This window comes from Caretta caretta, chromosome 16 (assembly GCF_965140235.1).
Source record: "Caretta caretta isolate rCarCar2 chromosome 16, rCarCar1.hap1, whole genome shotgun sequence".
Taxonomy (NCBI): Eukaryota; Metazoa; Chordata; order Testudines; family Cheloniidae; genus Caretta; species Caretta caretta.
Window position 1 is genome coordinate 21525049 of NC_134221.1, and position 17092 is coordinate 21542140.

General features: G+C 44.7%; 1 protein-coding gene across 16 annotated transcripts in view; it reads left to right on the forward strand.

Moving 5' to 3' along the window:
* Positions 1 to 17092, forward strand: part of DAB2IP (DAB2 interacting protein) — a 347539-nt gene that overhangs the window by 111081 nt on the left and 219366 nt on the right. For all 16 annotated transcript variants that reach the window (XR_012665207.1, XM_048823306.2, XM_048823318.2 and 13 more), the window contains one exon: positions 4051 to 4154. Coding sequence is in view for 11 of the 16 variants with exons in the window: in XM_048823306.2 (XP_048679263.2) it covers positions 4051 to 4154 (104 nt within the window). In the remaining 5 variants the exon portion in view is untranslated. The remainder of the gene's footprint in view (positions 1 to 4050; positions 4155 to 17092) is intronic.

Here is a 17092-nt window from a genome sequence, read left to right on the forward strand (position 1 = left end):
TGGCTTTAAGTTAATAACCTGCTGAAGACTTTTGGACAGCAAATGGTGTCCAGAGATACTGTGTGTCTAAGCCCCCAAATCACCTCGGATCTAGAGCCAATAAATGGTCAAATGAAGGTATAATCCAAGTATTTCTATGAGCTGAAGGCTGATATCCAATTTACATAGAAACTCAGCAGCTAGTGAGGAGCGGGTGGCATTTGATAATACTAAGTACTTCTGTAAATGCCACTCTGGTTAGCTGCCTGTAATAACACACTCCTCTTCCACAGAATCTTTCATTTTAGGACCTAAAACAATTTACAGACTTTAATGAAACCCCATAACACTGCTCTGAGATTGGCAAGTATTAAACCTATTTTACAGACTGAGAACCTTAGCAACAGAGTACTTAAAGGTCCAGGGTCACCCCGTGAGTCTGTGACAGAGCTGAGAATAGGACCTAGGAATCCTCCTTTGTCTTGTGTGCTAAGACTTCACTCCTATAGAAAGGAATAACAGAACTGCTTCATCCCCCCCACCCCCAAGTCAAGTCACTAGAACCCAGGTCATCCCTAAGGGCTGTTCCGTTTCCAGATGGGCAGACAAAATAGAAGGAACTTTCAGTAGAAGTAAGAAGGAGAGAGGTAAAGTCAAAGATTGACTCTGTCTTCCTACAGCCTGCCTGTCTTTGCTGTAGGCAGGGAGGCAAATGTAACCATGCACTTCATATGGACAGGTGCTGGTGACAGTGGCTCATTTATGGGCAGAGGTAATAGCCCTGCCAAACACCCGTGGTATGGGTGAGTAAGAAACATGCAAGGCTTTCCTGATCAGTAGTTCTTGGGCTAGCACTGAGGATGGGAGAGGGGCAAATCCAAACCTTAATTTAAATTTGTTGTTCCTCTCCACCACATACAATTGGTTTTGCTATAATCTTCTGACAGTAAGAAGGATCCTAATCTGTCTGGGGGCGATTATCTCCTTCCAACAAAACCCCTCCCTCCCATTGCTGTATTTAGCCTCTTCACAGAGATCCAGGGGGTGCATTTGCTGTGATACAGAGCTCTGAATGCGTCAAAACTGGAAACTTGGCTGCAAACCCCTTTTGAAATTGGAGCTGGAGAATAATGTGATCCTAACCCATCTGTATGTTTTGATTCTGGGCTCAGATCAGAAGATGGAAGTGGTCTGTGTTCTGGTTTTGGATTGTATGCAACTGAAATCTTGGGGTAAGATCTTGTGAGAACAGCTCATGAGACTTCAGTGCAAACAAATCTGGCTCCAAACCCTAGTCCTGAATGGACTTCGAGCCTGACTCCCGAGTTCTTGTTTCAACCTACCCCAGATCCAAACACAGTCTTCTTGACCCACCTCTAATCTGCTTCCTTTACTCCTCAGAATTCTGCCCTGTGCGATTAGAAGATGAAGCAGATGCAGAGGCTATAAAGAAAAAGGCAGACAATTGTGCAACTTGATCTGAAAAGCCACCATGGTGCAAGTCAAAAGTGTTGTGACATTTACATAGAGCAACTGGTGCTATCCCTTTGAGCTATAGGCTCTGGCAGTGTTTGGCTCTGCATTTGAGGGGGAGGAGAGGGCAAGGGATTTCTTGCCGCTTTTTTAATTTAGTCGTCCTACTCTTGTTCTCCAGCCATGTACATGAGAAGAATTGTTAATCTGCCTGTTCATAGTTCTGATAATTAAAAATGCAAAGCAGCCTGTTTGTTTCCATGTCATCTTGAACCCACTTTGGAAACCACTATAATCAAGTGGCTTCTTTATGACAATCCAAAAAAGGAGTCTGATCAAAGGAATCATGTGAGAGCTTTCGTGCAAAAGGGGATAACGCCAAAAGACTTGATTGCTTCCTTGAGAAGCAAGAGGCAACATTCTTCAAAGAAGGCAGCTAGCTAATTGGAAGTCTTGGCTACAGATTCTGAGAGCAGTGAATTAGCTGCTCCTGGGATTTGGCTGAAGGCACAGGTTGCATGGCCAAAGCTCAGGAGCTCCATATGGGCACCCCCACCAATGAAGATGTCACTGAGCAGGCATTTTATCCAGTTCAGGAGGAGACTCTCACAATCCTGCAGTAGTTTAATATGCGGCTCAGCGAGCGCCCTCTGGAGTTACGGCCGTTAGTCATTTCTCACGGATCCCAGCTGATGGCAGCCTATGGCAAAAGCAAGGAGAGAATCCTTGCCAAGGCTGAGCCTTTGCCAAGACCTGATTGCAGCAAATTGCAGATCACAGGTGTGGTAAAAGCTGAGAATTGGCAAACAAAGCACCTCTAAGTTACACTAGTTACACGAGGCACGCTTTTTTCAGACATTCAAAAGTATAGGTTGTCCCAGCTTTAAATTTCTTTGCATGCTAATTTGCAAAGCCCTCCCCATAACACAGTATACCCCAGTAATTTGCCTTTGCAGCAAGTTTAAGCTACCTGTTGTTCCCAACCATGGTCTCAGCAACGTCATCATATTGGTGAGCGGACCTGTTGCTTGTGAAATATGGTATTTGAACAATATTCACAAATGTTTAAGCATTATGATTAGTTTCTTTAGTTTATCTTATGTTGGACAGGGGAGGGGGAAGAGCTGGTTTTCTGTAGATTCTGGAATCTACTTGTTTTTGCATGGATCCTGTGCTTAGGAAATGCCACAAAAATTCATTGAGATCCTCTCCTCTTTCAAAAGTCGTGAAGCACTGGGGGTTTCTCCAGGCCAGTGACATTGATTAGCAGAGTCACACGAAGGATGTTAAGTGGTTCTTTAACGATAAACAATAGGGAGCAATTGGGATAATATACGTTGCAAGCCCCCAAAGGATGTGAATAAATCAGAGCCCTGGAGATCCTAGGTCCTAATAAAATAAGAAGTCTGAGCTTCTAGTTTAGCATCCACTCCCTTGTGCTATTCAGTACCCAATGGACCTTCATTTGAGAGGCACTAGACACTGTCATCGCTGCAATTGGAGGCGTGACTGTCGCCTCGCCCAGGGGCAGCCTGGGAGCTCCCTGGTGTCTCCTGGCAGTTGGAGCCCTGTGTAGGTTTGAAGAGGAGGCTCTGTCCTGCTAGCAGTGGGACACTTGTCTGAGTAGATGTGCAGAAGGGCGGGGAGGCCACTTTGTTCATGATCTGGGACCGTGGAGTTGGGACGTTCGGGTTCTGTGCTCTGGCTGCTTTACTGCAGGCTGCCTGTGTGATTTCAGGCAGGTCCCCTTTTATTCTAGTTTCCTGATCTATAAGATGGAGCTGATGTGTTTTTTCTCATAGATATCTTGCAAGGCTCCACGAGTCAGGCTGTGAGAGCACTGCGAGATCTGCAGGTTAAAGAGAAGGACAGACTATTATTATTGCTCAAAACTAAGAGCCCGGGTGAAAAGGTGTGGAACCAGTGTAAGGAATTGGCCCCATCGTGTGGCACTCTGATAATACGACCACTTCCCTGAATCCCACTGTGCTTTTGGATTATGGATTGTGCATTTAACTGAAAAAACACATTTTGAAACTAACTCTGTGCCCTAATCTGTAGCCTTCCTTCTGAGATTCCCCAAGCGCTTTATAGATACTCATGAATTTAGCCTCCTCACTCCCTGCTCTCCCGCCCCACTTACTGATTTTCAGTTCTGTTCTTAAGCCCTAAGAGCAGGCTTGCTTTCTGCCTTAGGAGTGTCAAAGCAGCATGTGCATGGATCGCTGATTTGTGTACAGTTTGTATTTAGCTGCTCTGCATTTCCTTTTTACGCATCTGCAGAATGGGAATAATGATGGCTCCCTCGCGGGTCTGTTCTGGAGTTTAACGAACGTAGAGAAGGCACTTTGAGATCCTGAAATGGAAGGTTCTATAGGAAATGCCAGTCATTGTAAGCAGAAAAGCCCTGCTGTTTAACCATGCACCTTGGTGACTGTGAGAAATGCGAGTGGTTAGAGTGGGCTTGTTAAGTCAGCTCATTTGCAAGTGTATCTCAAAGAAGAAAGCTGCACCTGCAGTGGCCTGCCCCCGTCCTGCTGCTGCTCTGGCGTTGGGTGTGTGGTTTTAATTGTCCTTTGTTTTCTGTGCCCTTTGCAGAGTCCCCCCCAGAGAGGGCCGGGCAGCGGCGCAGCATGCCCAGCGGGGTCATGGAGAAAAATCCCAGCATGGAGCCCACCACCACGACGCCATTCCGTGTCACGGTAAAAGTCTCTCGCCACCTTCATTACCTCTCTGGGGTTTGACCATGTCAGGGTTCCCTCCCCACTCTGAACTCTAGGGTATAGATGTCAGGACCCGCATGAAAAGCCCCCTAAGCTTATTTTTACCAGCTTAGGTTAAAAACTTTCCCAAGGCACAAATTGTGTCTTGTCCTTGAACAGTATGCTGCCACCACCAAGTGATTTAGACAAAAAACAGGGAAAGGACCACTTGGAATGCCGATTTCCCCAAAATATCCCCCCAAGCTCTTAAGCCTCCCCAGGAAAGGGGGTGTGAGAATAAACAAGATAAGCACAGACCAGCCTTGGATTTTTAAGATCCAAAAAACCCAATCAGATTCTTAAACAGAACTTTATTAGAAGAACAAAAAAAGATAAGAGAACAACTCTGTAAGATCAGAATAGAAGATAATTTTACAGGCAGTCAGATTCAAAACATAGAGAATCCCTCTAGGCAAAACCTTAAGTTACAAAAGGACCAAAACCAAGAATACTCATTTCCTCCAGCACAGCGAATTTCACAAGCCAAAACAAAGAAAACCTAATGCATTTTCTAGCTAGATTACTTACTAACTTTACGGGAGTTGGAGGGCTTGCATCCTTGATCTGTTCCCAGCAAAGATATCACACAGACACACACAAGCCTTTTTCCACCCCCTCCAGATTTGAAAGTATTTTGTCCCCTCATTGGTCGTTTTGGGTCAGGTGCCAGTCAGGTTACCTGAGCTTCTTAACCCTTTACAGGTAAAAGGACTTTGCCTCTGGCCAGGAGGGACTTTATAGCACAGTATACAGAAAGGTGGTTACCCTTCCCTTTATATTTATGACAGACCAAGAGGAGAGTTTATCTGTCGCTGTTTGTGCTTAGAGATGAGAGGGCCATGTTTGCTTCGATTGCTTATTTTTACATAAAGGTGCAGATGCTAGTAGCTATTATTAGAATACACAGCTGTAAAGACCTTCTCAGTAACCTTCTAAGATTTAATTTAAATCAGGGACTGTCTTTCTTTAGATTTGTATGTTGTTTCCCAGTGACGTCTGTGGAAGCACAGACTCTTGGTGTTGCCTTGAAGATAAGGTCTGAGATCTTCATTTTGTCTTACGTTAGAATTTGCACAGAGGTGTTTGTTACTGCTCCCCTCCTTGTCCTGACTGAGTCAGCTCTTCTCCATAGCATCCCATACATAGGTGTTCTGAACAGATTGCATTATGTTCCGCCTACAGGCTGAGCTTTCTGAAAGAATAATATGAAAGCCCAATAATTATATGGGTCAGGAACAAGCTCTGTTGACAAATGGGAGGTACAACCATGGAAGCAAAATAAACCATTTTAAAACTAGGCTGTAATGATCCAGCCAAGAGAAGCCATTTTTTTAAAAGTATCCTCATCCTGGCCCCATCTGTAGTTAATGAAACAGAGCGTGTATGTTGGGGAATGCAGGATTCATAATCAATTGAGGGCACCAAGGTCTTTGGAGTAACCTTCAATAGCAATAATTTACGAGGAAAATCTCTTCACAGCTCTCTCTGCAGAAAGTGTAAGCTTAAAGTGTAACTAGCTAGAAACTGATACACCAGATCTGTGCACTGGCCAAGGCACTTAAAGGGGCACATTTTCAAGAGTGGGGTGTGTGTTGTGCCCAGAGAATAAAGCTGCACATCGTGTTTGTATGTATGAGACAGGCATGTACTCTAGGAGCTGGCTTTCACAGTATGTTTCTGCATTTTCTCTGTGTGATCACACATACTATACAGGACCAGACACTACGAGCACTCAGATTGTATGCAGGGGCGGGACATGGTAAGCCCAGATATGCAGGGCCAGAATTTCAAAGGAAGTACAATGGGTACAATCTCAAAAATGCGAGCACACCCAGTTCACTTTCAGAAATCCCCACTGATTCATAGCAATTATCTTTGAGAACTCCTGGAGGACAAGTGAGGTCCCATGGACTGGAAAACAATAAACATAGTACCTCTCTTTAAAAAGGGGAAGAAAGAGGACCCAGAGAATTACAGACCAATCAACCTAACTTCAATATCTGGGAAGATACTGGAACAAACTATGAAACAATCAGTTTGTAAGCACCTAGAGCAGGGGTCAGCAACCTATGGCACGCGAGCCAATTTTTAATGGCATGCTGCTGTTTGCCAGACCCGGGCAGACAGCAGCGTGCCACTAAAAATCCGGCCTGGCCCGGCCCGCTCTTTTCCGCCCACCGCTCTCTCCTTGCAGGGCAGGCAAGCTTCCCTCTCCCCCGGCCTCTTCTCCTCCTCCCCCCCCCCCCCCCCCCCCCCTGGATTCCTGCCCCTCCTTCTCTCCCTCCCTGCAGCCGATCAGCTGACAGTCCTTGCTAGGAGGGGGAGAGGTAAAAGCGGAGCTGCAGCGTGCTCTCTGTTCCGGGGACCTTGGGGAAGGGGTGGAATCAGGGCATATCCCCTCCAGCCCCCTGCCGTGAGCTGCTCAGGGCGGGGTATGGGAGCACCCCCACGACCCCAGCCCTCTGCCCTGACTCCTGCACCCCCCACACGTACCCAGCCCCCCTACACCCCATGTCCTGACTCTTGTACCCCCCACATCCCCACTCCCACCCCTTGCACCAAATGGGAGCTCCTGCACCCCTCGCACCAAATGGGAGCTGCCCAGGTAAGCGCTCCACACCCAAACCTCCTGCCCAACTCTGAGCCCCCTCCCTCATTCTAGCTCCTGGCCAGACCCTGCACCCCAACCCCCAGCCTGCTCCTTCACCCCCAGCCCTGTTCTCAGCACACTCCCACCCTCATCTCAGTGCAGAGAGGAAGAGAATGGCTAGAACCAGGGAGAAGGTAGGTACCTACTCTATGTGGACAGGGCCGGGACTCCAGACCGGCAGCAGGCTGAGCGGGGCCAGCAGCCGGGACCTTGGCTGGCAGGAGCTGGGGAACAGAACCCCAGACTGACAGTGGGCTGAGCCACTCAGCCCACTGCCGGTCTGGGGTCCTGGCCGCTGGCCCCCTCAGCCCACTGCCGGCCAAGGTGAACGGAACCCCAGGCCAGCAACCGGCTGAGCGGGCTGGCGGCATAAGATCAGCATTTTAATTTAATTTTAAATGAAGCTTCTTAAACATTTTGAAAACCTTGTTTACATACAACAGTAGTTTAGTTATATAATATATAGACTTATAGAGACCTTCTAAAAAATGTTAAAATGTATGACTGGCACGCGAAACCTTAAATTTAAGTGAATAAATGAAGACTCGGCCCACCACTGCTGAAAGGTTGCCGACCCCGACCTAGAGGATAATAGGGTTATAAAGAATAGCCAGCATGGATTTGTCAAGAACAAATCATGCCAACCCACCCTAATTTCGTTTGACAGGTTCCTGGCCTAGTGAATGGGGGGAAGCCATAGATGTGAAATACCTTGATTTTTAGTAAAGCTTTTGACACAGTCCCACATGACATTCTCATAAGCAAACTAGGGAAATGTGGTCTAGGTGAAACTACTATAAGATGGGTGCACAATTGGGTGAAAGATATTACTCAGAATAGTTACCAATGATTTACTGTCAAACTGGGAGGGCACAACTGGTGGATCTCACAGGTGTCAATCCTGGGTCCAGTACTATTCAATACAATGGAGTGGAGAGTATGCTTCTAAAAAATTTAGATGATGCTAAGCTGGGAGGAGTTACAATCACTTTGGAGGACAAAATTAGAACTTGACAAATTTACCGCAAGGACAAAATTACCTTGACGAATTAGAGACTTGGTCTGAACTTAAGATGAAATTCAATAAAGACAAGTACAAAGTACTTCACTTAGGAAGGCAAAAATCAAATGCACAATTACAAAATGGGGTCTAACTGGCCATGTGGTCATACTGCTGGAAAGGATCTGGGGGTTGTAGTGGATCACAAATTGAATGAGTCAACAATGTGACACGATTGTGAAAATGGTCAATATTTTGCTGGGGTGTATTAACAGGTGTGTCGTCACGTAAGATGCGGGAGATAATTGTCCCGCTCTACGTGGCACAGGTTGGGCCTCTGCTGGAGCACTGTGTCCAATTCTGGCACCACATGTTAAGAAAGATGTGGATAAACTGGAGAGCCCAGAGGAGAGGAACAAATTTTATCAAAGGTTTAGAAAACCTGGGCTCTGAGGAAAGGTTTAAAAAAATTGGGAAGTTCAGTCTTGAGAAAAGAAGACTGAGGGGAACCTGGTGATGCTCTCCATGCCTGTTAAAGGCTGTTGTAAAGAGGACGTCCTCAATTATTCTCCATGTGCAGTGAAGGGAGGACAAGAAGTAATTGGCTTAATCTGCAACAGTGGAGATTTAGGTTCGATATTAGCAAAAGCTTTCTAACTCTAAGGCTAGTTCAGCTCTGGAATAGGCTTCCAAAGGAGGATATGGAATCTCCATCATTGGAGGCTTTGAAGAACAGGTTAGAAAAAACCCCTGTCAGGGTGATCTAGGTTTACTTGGTCCTGCCTCAGTGCAGGTGACTGGACTTCTCGAGGTCCCTTCCAGTCCTACATTTCTATGATTCTGTGCTGCACTGGAAGCTGTTTGTCTATGGAGCCCATTTTGCACGTGTAAATCGTAGTTGTGTGAGCGCATGTGGACCTTTTTGGGTCTGCATACTCTAGAGTTGTCATTTATGTTAGTACATAAATATGCATGGCCATGTTCATCTGTACAGTGCTATTTATAAACTAATTACTCACGGGAGTAAGGAGTGGTGATAAGAGCAACAATTAGGAGACGGGAGAACTGGGTTCACTTTCCTAGCATTGCCACTGACTTGCTCTGTAACTTTTTGGGCCAGTCACTTAACCTCATTGTGTTAGGTTCTCTGACTGTAAAATGAGAACAATGGGGCAGACAGTTGTAAAGCTCTTTAAGATCCTCCTGTCAGATGAAAGGCATTCGCTAAGGGGACAGTCCTATTCATGCATGTGTGCAATGTTGTGCATATCCGCAAACTGCATAAGACACAGTGACGTATATTATTTAGTTGTGTATTCACACACGGCAGTATAAAATATCCAAAGCAATGCATGTTAATGCCAGTGGCACCATTAAGTCATTTATATTTCATCTGTCTGTAACCAAATTCAGCTGCTGCAAATTCCTCAAGTTTATCAAACTCATTAAAAAAATTCCATTTACAAAGTATCTTCCTTCTAAATGGCCAAGAAAGCCTGAAAACAACAAAAAAATGAGAGAACGTTCCAGACTTCAAATACCAAATTTAAACTAATTGATTCTAATCTCTTTAGAGTCGTACTGCCTTAGTAACTGATCTGTACATAGCCCTGAATCCAGAGTGTAAAACTGCCTCCTCTCTGGAGGAGATCCCGCAAAGACAGGTCCTAAATCTAAACCGGTCAATCCTTTCTACGTCATGGATACATTGGAACAAGTAAACAGAGCTAGAGGAATCTCAGGATATGTCTACACTGTACCCGGGAGGTATGATTACAACACCTGTAGACATACTTTGATCTAACTAGATCAAAGCTAGCTTGAAGAATAATAGCAGTGAAGCCGTAGAAGCACTGGCGTTGGCCACACAAGTCTGTACCGGGGTCCTGGGAGGGTGGGGCTAGTAGATCAAAGCTAACTTGGGTATGTCTACACTTACTACACTTCCTGGTTTGTAGCGTAAACATAACCTTAGACACCAGCTACTTTATGTTAATGTTGTTAAAATCTGAAGCAAAATCAGTAACCACCAGGCTGCCGCATCTAAACGCTTTTTCTTCGGGGGGGGAGTTCTCAATTTGCTGATCTGATCTCTTATTAGGAGTAGAGCCTAATTTTGTCTGTTCTGATGCTGGACTTGTAAATAAATGTTTAGACTTTGGGTGTTGTGCAAAATGGTTTTGCCACAAATCCCTACAGCACTGCAGAGGCCTCATAGGAAAGTCTTGGGGAAACTCAAAGATTCTGCCGATTCCATAGATTGTGTTTCTCTTTTGCTCTTTTATTACTTGTATTATTGGAAGCAAACAGAACCTCTTGTTGCTGCTCCTACTGCCTCTACCCCAGCTGAAGCCCTAATCTTTGATTTGTAGCACCCGTTGGGCACAGTAAAGATCACTTATTGTCACACCCAGGAGGATGAGCTCAGGTGAAGGGGGAATGAGCCCATTGGGAGCAGAACTCCTGTGCAGAAATTCTGCTTCCATCTGCATGTCCTTACGCTCAGGCTCATCATCCTCCCCTTCAAGGCTCTGCACGACTCCGCCCCTGTCTACATCTCTTCTTTCATCTTTTCCTACATCCCACTTCTCTCCTTACGCTCCTCGGCATCCTCTCTGCTAATTGCTCCCTTTGTCTTCATCTCCTTAGGCCATTTATTTTATCCCTTCCTTCTTTCAAATTCTTCTTTAAAACCTAGTACTTGCAAAGCCACCTACGTTGTTTCCCTTGCCCACTGTATCCCTGCACTATACTGCTGGCCTGGTTATCGCTGGGGGGGAGCTCTTGGAAACCTGGACCTTGTCTCTTTGTGTATTCTGTAAAGTACTGTGTTCTACATAATTAACGGCAAATAATGAGGAGTGTGAAATACTAAACAACAGGGTGTGGGATGTTTGTTAGCATTTGCTAGGAGGCATGAGCAATTGTTAGCATCTGTGAAAATTATATTGTTAAAGTCACCGCGATGGTGTGTTCCATACTCTATCAGTGTCTGTGTACAGAGAGAGTGCCATGTGTGAAAACACTCACTCTCTCTAGATCTGGTTCTCTCTGCAGTAACTTTTGGCATAAGTGATGTCCATCTTGCTTCTGTGCCACGAGGAGAACTAATTTCTTCTCAAAGACCTGCAAATCCATTCCTCTAATCATCCACCTTCTTGCTGGATGCAGGCTGCACTGGCAAAAAGTAAGGCTTATTAATCAACTTGCTGAACCATCTCTGTAAACTCGGGACATGTCCTGCAGAAGAAGGAAATAGTGTTCCCAAGAAATGGGAAGACCAGCCAGATAACCAGGTTACTTCTTTCTTCTTCTTTTTTTATTCTAGAGTTTTTAAAATGGCATTGATGAGTTTTATGCGCTTGTACCTGCTCTGCATTAAGGAAGCTGAGGGAGAGAATCTGAATCCATTAGGATATTTGTAGCCAAACCCAGCAACCTCCTCTGTCAGCATTGGTCTGATTTCAGCAGCTTTTTTTGGAATGGACATTATTAGGGTGGACATATTTATCAAGGGATGCTTCTACATGATTGATGATCATGTGGGTGCCAAAAGCATCAGTGGTGTGATGATGTGACCAAGGATGGACATAGACTCATAGACTGAACATCCAGCTAGACCATCTTAAGGCCCTGGCTAGAGATCAATCTTGGTGGTGTTTGATCTGCAAAGATGCTAAGTCCCTCTGGGTTTTGCCTTGATGATGATGATGATGATGATGTAGGAGAAATCTTTTCACTTATTCATGGTTGGTAGAAGTAAAGCTCTATTTCTCCTCTTTCTTGTTCAAATGGAGTACATCTACTGTATGTTTCCAGAGGAGTGATTGCAGTCTTTAGCCGATGCGATTGCCTGTATGAGATGTGGTGGCTTGCTACCAAAACCAACCTGTGCTCCAAAGTCCATATGAAATTTTAAAAAGCGTAGTCGGTAAATACCCCCTTGCTAGTGAGAGGTTTGGCATTTGTCTTCTGCATTACACAGTACACTATCATCTAACTTCTGTTTCTTCTCAGCCCTTGGAATGTGACTTCCATTAATATGAATGGCTTCATTACCTGCATAGTTTTTCTGACTTCCCAGATTTTAGAAGATACGAGAGAGGAGAAATATATTCTTCCTCATCCTCCTTCATTAACCAGAAGAAGAGCATTAGCAGTCAGTCCACTCCTGCCACTGGGAATAGTAATTAGTGCTTTAGTTTAGTGGTAATGGGATTATTACTTTTGAGTCTGCTGCTGTAGGTTTTGATGTTGTAAGCTTTTCATATTTTACAGCCGATTGTTCTTCCCTGACATCTCCATCATTGTGCTCTGGAGTCTCCAAGGGCCCAATGGGCTCAGGAGCCATTAAATTCAGAGGCTTGGGCTCTGTTGCATTTTCTGTTGCTTGTGTTCATTTGCAATGCGAAGCGATGCAGCGTGGAAATGCCCCCTCTCAATGTAAAGATCTGCCAACCTGCCTGAGATTGGAAGTGGTGGAGGCTCTGTTGTGGCTCGTGCAACGTGTGATGAATGAAAGGCTGGGGGAAGCTGGTTCGAGTCTTGGAAGTTCTGAGCACCCACAGCGCCTATTGATGTTGGGGACCTTTTGAAAATCAAGCCTGTAATGTCTCCTCCATGTGTCCGTTTTCCCAACTGTCTCAGAGAAAAAAACTAGTTGACCTAATGGATCTCTTCCATCCCTGGTCTTTATGCTTGTCTGAGTCTGTGCATATATGTCTGCAGCATCCACAGAGTTAACTGCACCCAAAATCATAGCAAAATCCTGTACTGCACAGTGACATTTTTCTTTCCACCTTATAATGTCAATATGATCTTAATAGAGCATCTCAAATGTGAAAAACCCTCTCACCCAGGACAATCCATATGCTGCAAAATTCTTAATTTCCTTCTTTGTTACTCATCTCCCCAACACTGTGTGCTATGGGAGCAGAGGGCAATCTGATGTCGTCTTACGAACCATGATCTGAAAAGCTTTGCCTTATCTAAGGCTCATTTGCTGCACATTGGTGTGTCCCTCAGAACTAATGCAATTCCAAATCTGTCAGGGCAGATTTGTGCAGTGTAGGCTGTAGAGATGAGTACAAACCTCTCCCCCAGGACTGTTGAGTTCCCAAAGTACATCTAGTATGTTAAAAATAGTCTTACTGCTTGCATCTGATTCCTTGGAGACTGGAGCTTGGATGGCTCTTAATGGCCAAGAGTCCCCTGAATACTCCAGTGAAGCCAGTGAGAAATGCAGTCTGCAGTGTCCTAATGATTGAAAGTGGCATGTGGTTACAGAAATAAGATCACAGAATTTGGTACACTGGGTATAGTCTTGAACCAAGTCCCGCATCTTATCTCTGGCCAGCATCTGATTTTAAAAACCAACCAACCATCATGTACATTACCCAGCCAATTACGCAGTGCCTTATGTGGAGTTGGGGATTCCTTCTTGTTCACTGCAGTGATTAGCTAATGCCCAGAAGCATGAGATTTGATTGCATTATCTCAGCATACAAAGGGTGAATCCAGGCCCTGCTGAAGTCACTGGGAGTTTTTTGCATTATCTGACATGCTCAGGTACCCATGGAGGTTACAGACTCTGATCGCTCCCCCAATTAGCTGAAGAAAACCACAAAGTTGAATGGTGTTGATGAACCCTTCTCTGTTTAGTGTGTGCGTGGTGACAACAGACTCCTAGGAGGAGGAATTGTAACCAGCATGTCCACCATGAAAAAACCGTCTAAGGACAGGTCTGTTGTGCTCATGTGCAGGTGCTCCTTTATCAGCCAGTTGACAAAACAAAATAATAGGGGCTGAAGGGATTAGTCATTATTTAGTCGTCATTTCAAATCCAACCCAGCTTTGTAGTGACCAAGAGTTGTTCCCATCTGATGGCAGGTTAGTAGTGGGCAGGGGTTGATATTACAGAGCCTCTTGCCACAGTTGGCAGGAACTGCTGCTGCTTTTGGCAGCCCCAGCAAACTAGCCGAGGGCTGAAGAGAGACAGACTAGACTCCTCCTTCCTCCCTAGATTGAGTTTTTGGAGTCAGTGCTTAGATGAGTTATCAGGCAGGAGGTGAGTGAAGCCTGCGGTTGCCTTCAATGTACCTGTTCTGTGGCTAGAGAGAGGCCTTGGCCAAAGTCAAATTTTCCTGCATAGAATCCAGACAGTTTAGCGGGTGGAGGGTTTGACACTGAAACCTGTGGTGTTGTTTAATAAACCAGCCAAGCAAAGGACCTGGAACCCGAGGAACTCCACTAGAAATGAGATACTCTGCTTCTGCAGGGACATTGTGAGTCAGGGCAGAATAAGTCAGAGTGTAATTACATCAATCCCATCTCATTAGGATACTGCCATCTATTGGTCACTTTTATTAGAGCTTGGTTTTATTAAATTCTCTCTCTGCTTGCCTGCGTGTTCCTGGACAGGCAGCTGCCCTGGTGGGGAGAAGGTCTGACCTGCTGAATAGTTTCTGCGGCAGTGAGAGAGTGGGCCAAGGAATTGGAATGATTTCTCACTGCTCAGTGACTTTGTGCTGAGGCTCACTTTCTGACAGGGTAAATTAATAGGTCAGATATGTAATCTGGGAAGCTTTCAAAAGGGGTTTGAAAGCAACTCCATTAAAGTACATACTCTGCTTCCCTGATGGGGCTGGATGAAGGGTCCTCTCTCCTCTAGGCTAAATATCCTGCATCTCTATAGACACTCTCACCCTGTGCCCTCCTCTACACTCCCCCACACCTCAAAACCCTGCTGTTGGATTTAGGTTTCCCTCAACGTTCACCGTGCTGTTCCCCCATTCAGAACTGTGCCTGAATGTGATTCTCTGATATGAGAAGTCTGACTTGGAGTCAGTTCTTGTAGACTCTGCTGAAAGGAAAAATATCAGGCAGCATCTTCGAGGCAAAGAGCTGCTCCTAAATCACAAGCCCAAATGAAGCCTCATTGGTTGTAGAAACAAAATATTTAGTCTGCAGGCCAGGAGCTTGGTGGAACATCCTCAGGGTGTGAAGAGGTTGGAAATGGACAGGGATCTCTTAGCAGAGCTCACTGGTGTAAGTGCAGCTTGTGCTAATGACTGTGTGCTGACCAGTACTGTCTCATTGTTTCCTTGTGCTCTCCGCCTGCTTGTATCCATCTGTTGTTGTTGTTTTGTCCTATACTTAGATTGCAAACTTTTGGGGGCAGGGACAGTCTTTTGGGGGCAGGGACAGTCTTTTGTTCTGTGTCTGTACAGTGCCTAACACAGCAGGGTCCTGGTCTGTGACTGGAGCTCCTACCTGCTACCGTAATACAAATAAATAACATTCAATTAATGACTTTTAAATTTGGGGTTGACTGAATGGGAACTCCAGTTACTCTAAAGATCCCCCTGTGAAGTTTTTCTGAATCCCCGTAGGAGCTGTTCGGAGAGCCCAGTTTGAGGTGCTCTGCCCTAAGAGGACATCTTGCTCTTCCCATTTTGAATTTCATTCAAAAAGGGGCTCCAGCAGTTCAAACTTTCTGTGCCACTCAGATCCCTTTGCAATGAAGTAATTGCAGTCACAAATAAACCTCCCCAGGATTCTTTGCTTTTTGACCTGTTCACATCTTTAACCTGTCTCTTTATGCTGATTGGGTCCAGATGAGCTGGACGTGCAGCAGCATCTGAAATGCATTGTGGTAGGAGTAGTTTAAAATTTTTACTTCCTCCTAGCTGGCTTAATACCCCGTGATAAATGAAATATTTCATTAAGTGCTAATGGCAGCGTTCCACTAAATAGAAACTCTTGGGGAGATGAAAGAAGCTCTCACCTATCCTTCTCCTCCCTTCAACATAATCTTAAATGTCGGGTCCTGATTCAAGCTGGCTGCTATTGACTAGATATTAAAGAATTTTTTAAAGTTTTTTCCAATGCATAATGTACACTATTTGCCATTTAGTTTCTATTAATTTTTCAAAATGCACTCAGGTAAATTATACTTCAATAGCTCAACTTTCTTTGGAGAATTTTCCTTCTGATATTGTGAGGCGAGCTGACTGGAATGAACTGGTGCTTCCCTCTGCATGAGCACCCTATCTCTAATTGAAATGTAATTGTTTACTAAACCATTCCAACTAGAAGGGAAAATTACTATCATTTTGGTCTGTGGCTGCATACATTAGAGCACCCCTTTTACTGGGGATAGAATTTAAGGAGAATAGGAACATTATCACAGATGATATATAAACAGAAAGCTATTATCATTAAACTGTCAACTGCAACTGAATTTGGATAACGAGTGTTAGCAGCGGCAAGAAATTATATGTAAATTACTTTGAGGATTTATCTGTGGATTCAGTCACCGTTTTCTGGAATGGGACACACTCTGAGGCTGTGGCTTTTGCGGCATCTCTGGGTTGGGAAGCAAAAGAGTGGTCATCCTGATGACCATTTGTGCTCATTTAAAGTCCAAGTGACACTGTTTTGCAAGAGTTAGGTGTGTTAAACTTGCTGTCTGAATCCTCCTTTGGTGATTATAACAATATTATGCATTGCACTTAAATGGCATCTTTCATCACAGGTTCTGCAAGCTGTCTACACAGTAGATATGTATCATCATCCATGATTTACAGTTGGGGAAACTGAGGCCGCATGCAGTTAAGGAATTTGGCCACGGTCACCCAGAAAAGTCAGAAATAGGTCTCCTGAATTTAATTTCCTAATGTCTAACTTCCAGTCCCAGACTAACCACTAGTTTTAGCTGCTTCTAATTATATCTTGCTTCTCTGAATTCCAGCTACAGTTTCTAGAGGATTTAGTATTCTTCTCAAACTCCGTACTGGCCTGTGAAAATGAATGAGTGGAAAATCTGGCCTCCTAGTTGTTGTTCCCAGACCAGACATGCCCCAGCTTCCTTCACCTCTCTTCTGGTGGCCGGTGTCTTCAAACTTTCCGACTTGTTAATAAACCCTGAACTCTTCTCCTTATCTCTTGAAATCTACTCCATTCATATAAATCTGTAGGCATATTGCACAGCTACTGCTCACCACCTGGTGTGTGTGTGTGTGCGCTTTTACAATATACAGGTCAAAGGCAAAAGTTAGGTTTTGTTTCAAAACTTACAAAAATTGATATTAAATAGAAGTTAAGACATTTTCCTCATTTAACGCTGACATGAGAATCAGAAAATGCAACAGACCAGTCTAGAAACACCGTCCTTTGAGTGAAGTGCAAAACTGCCTCCAACTGAAGAACTAACTAGGTAATTTTACT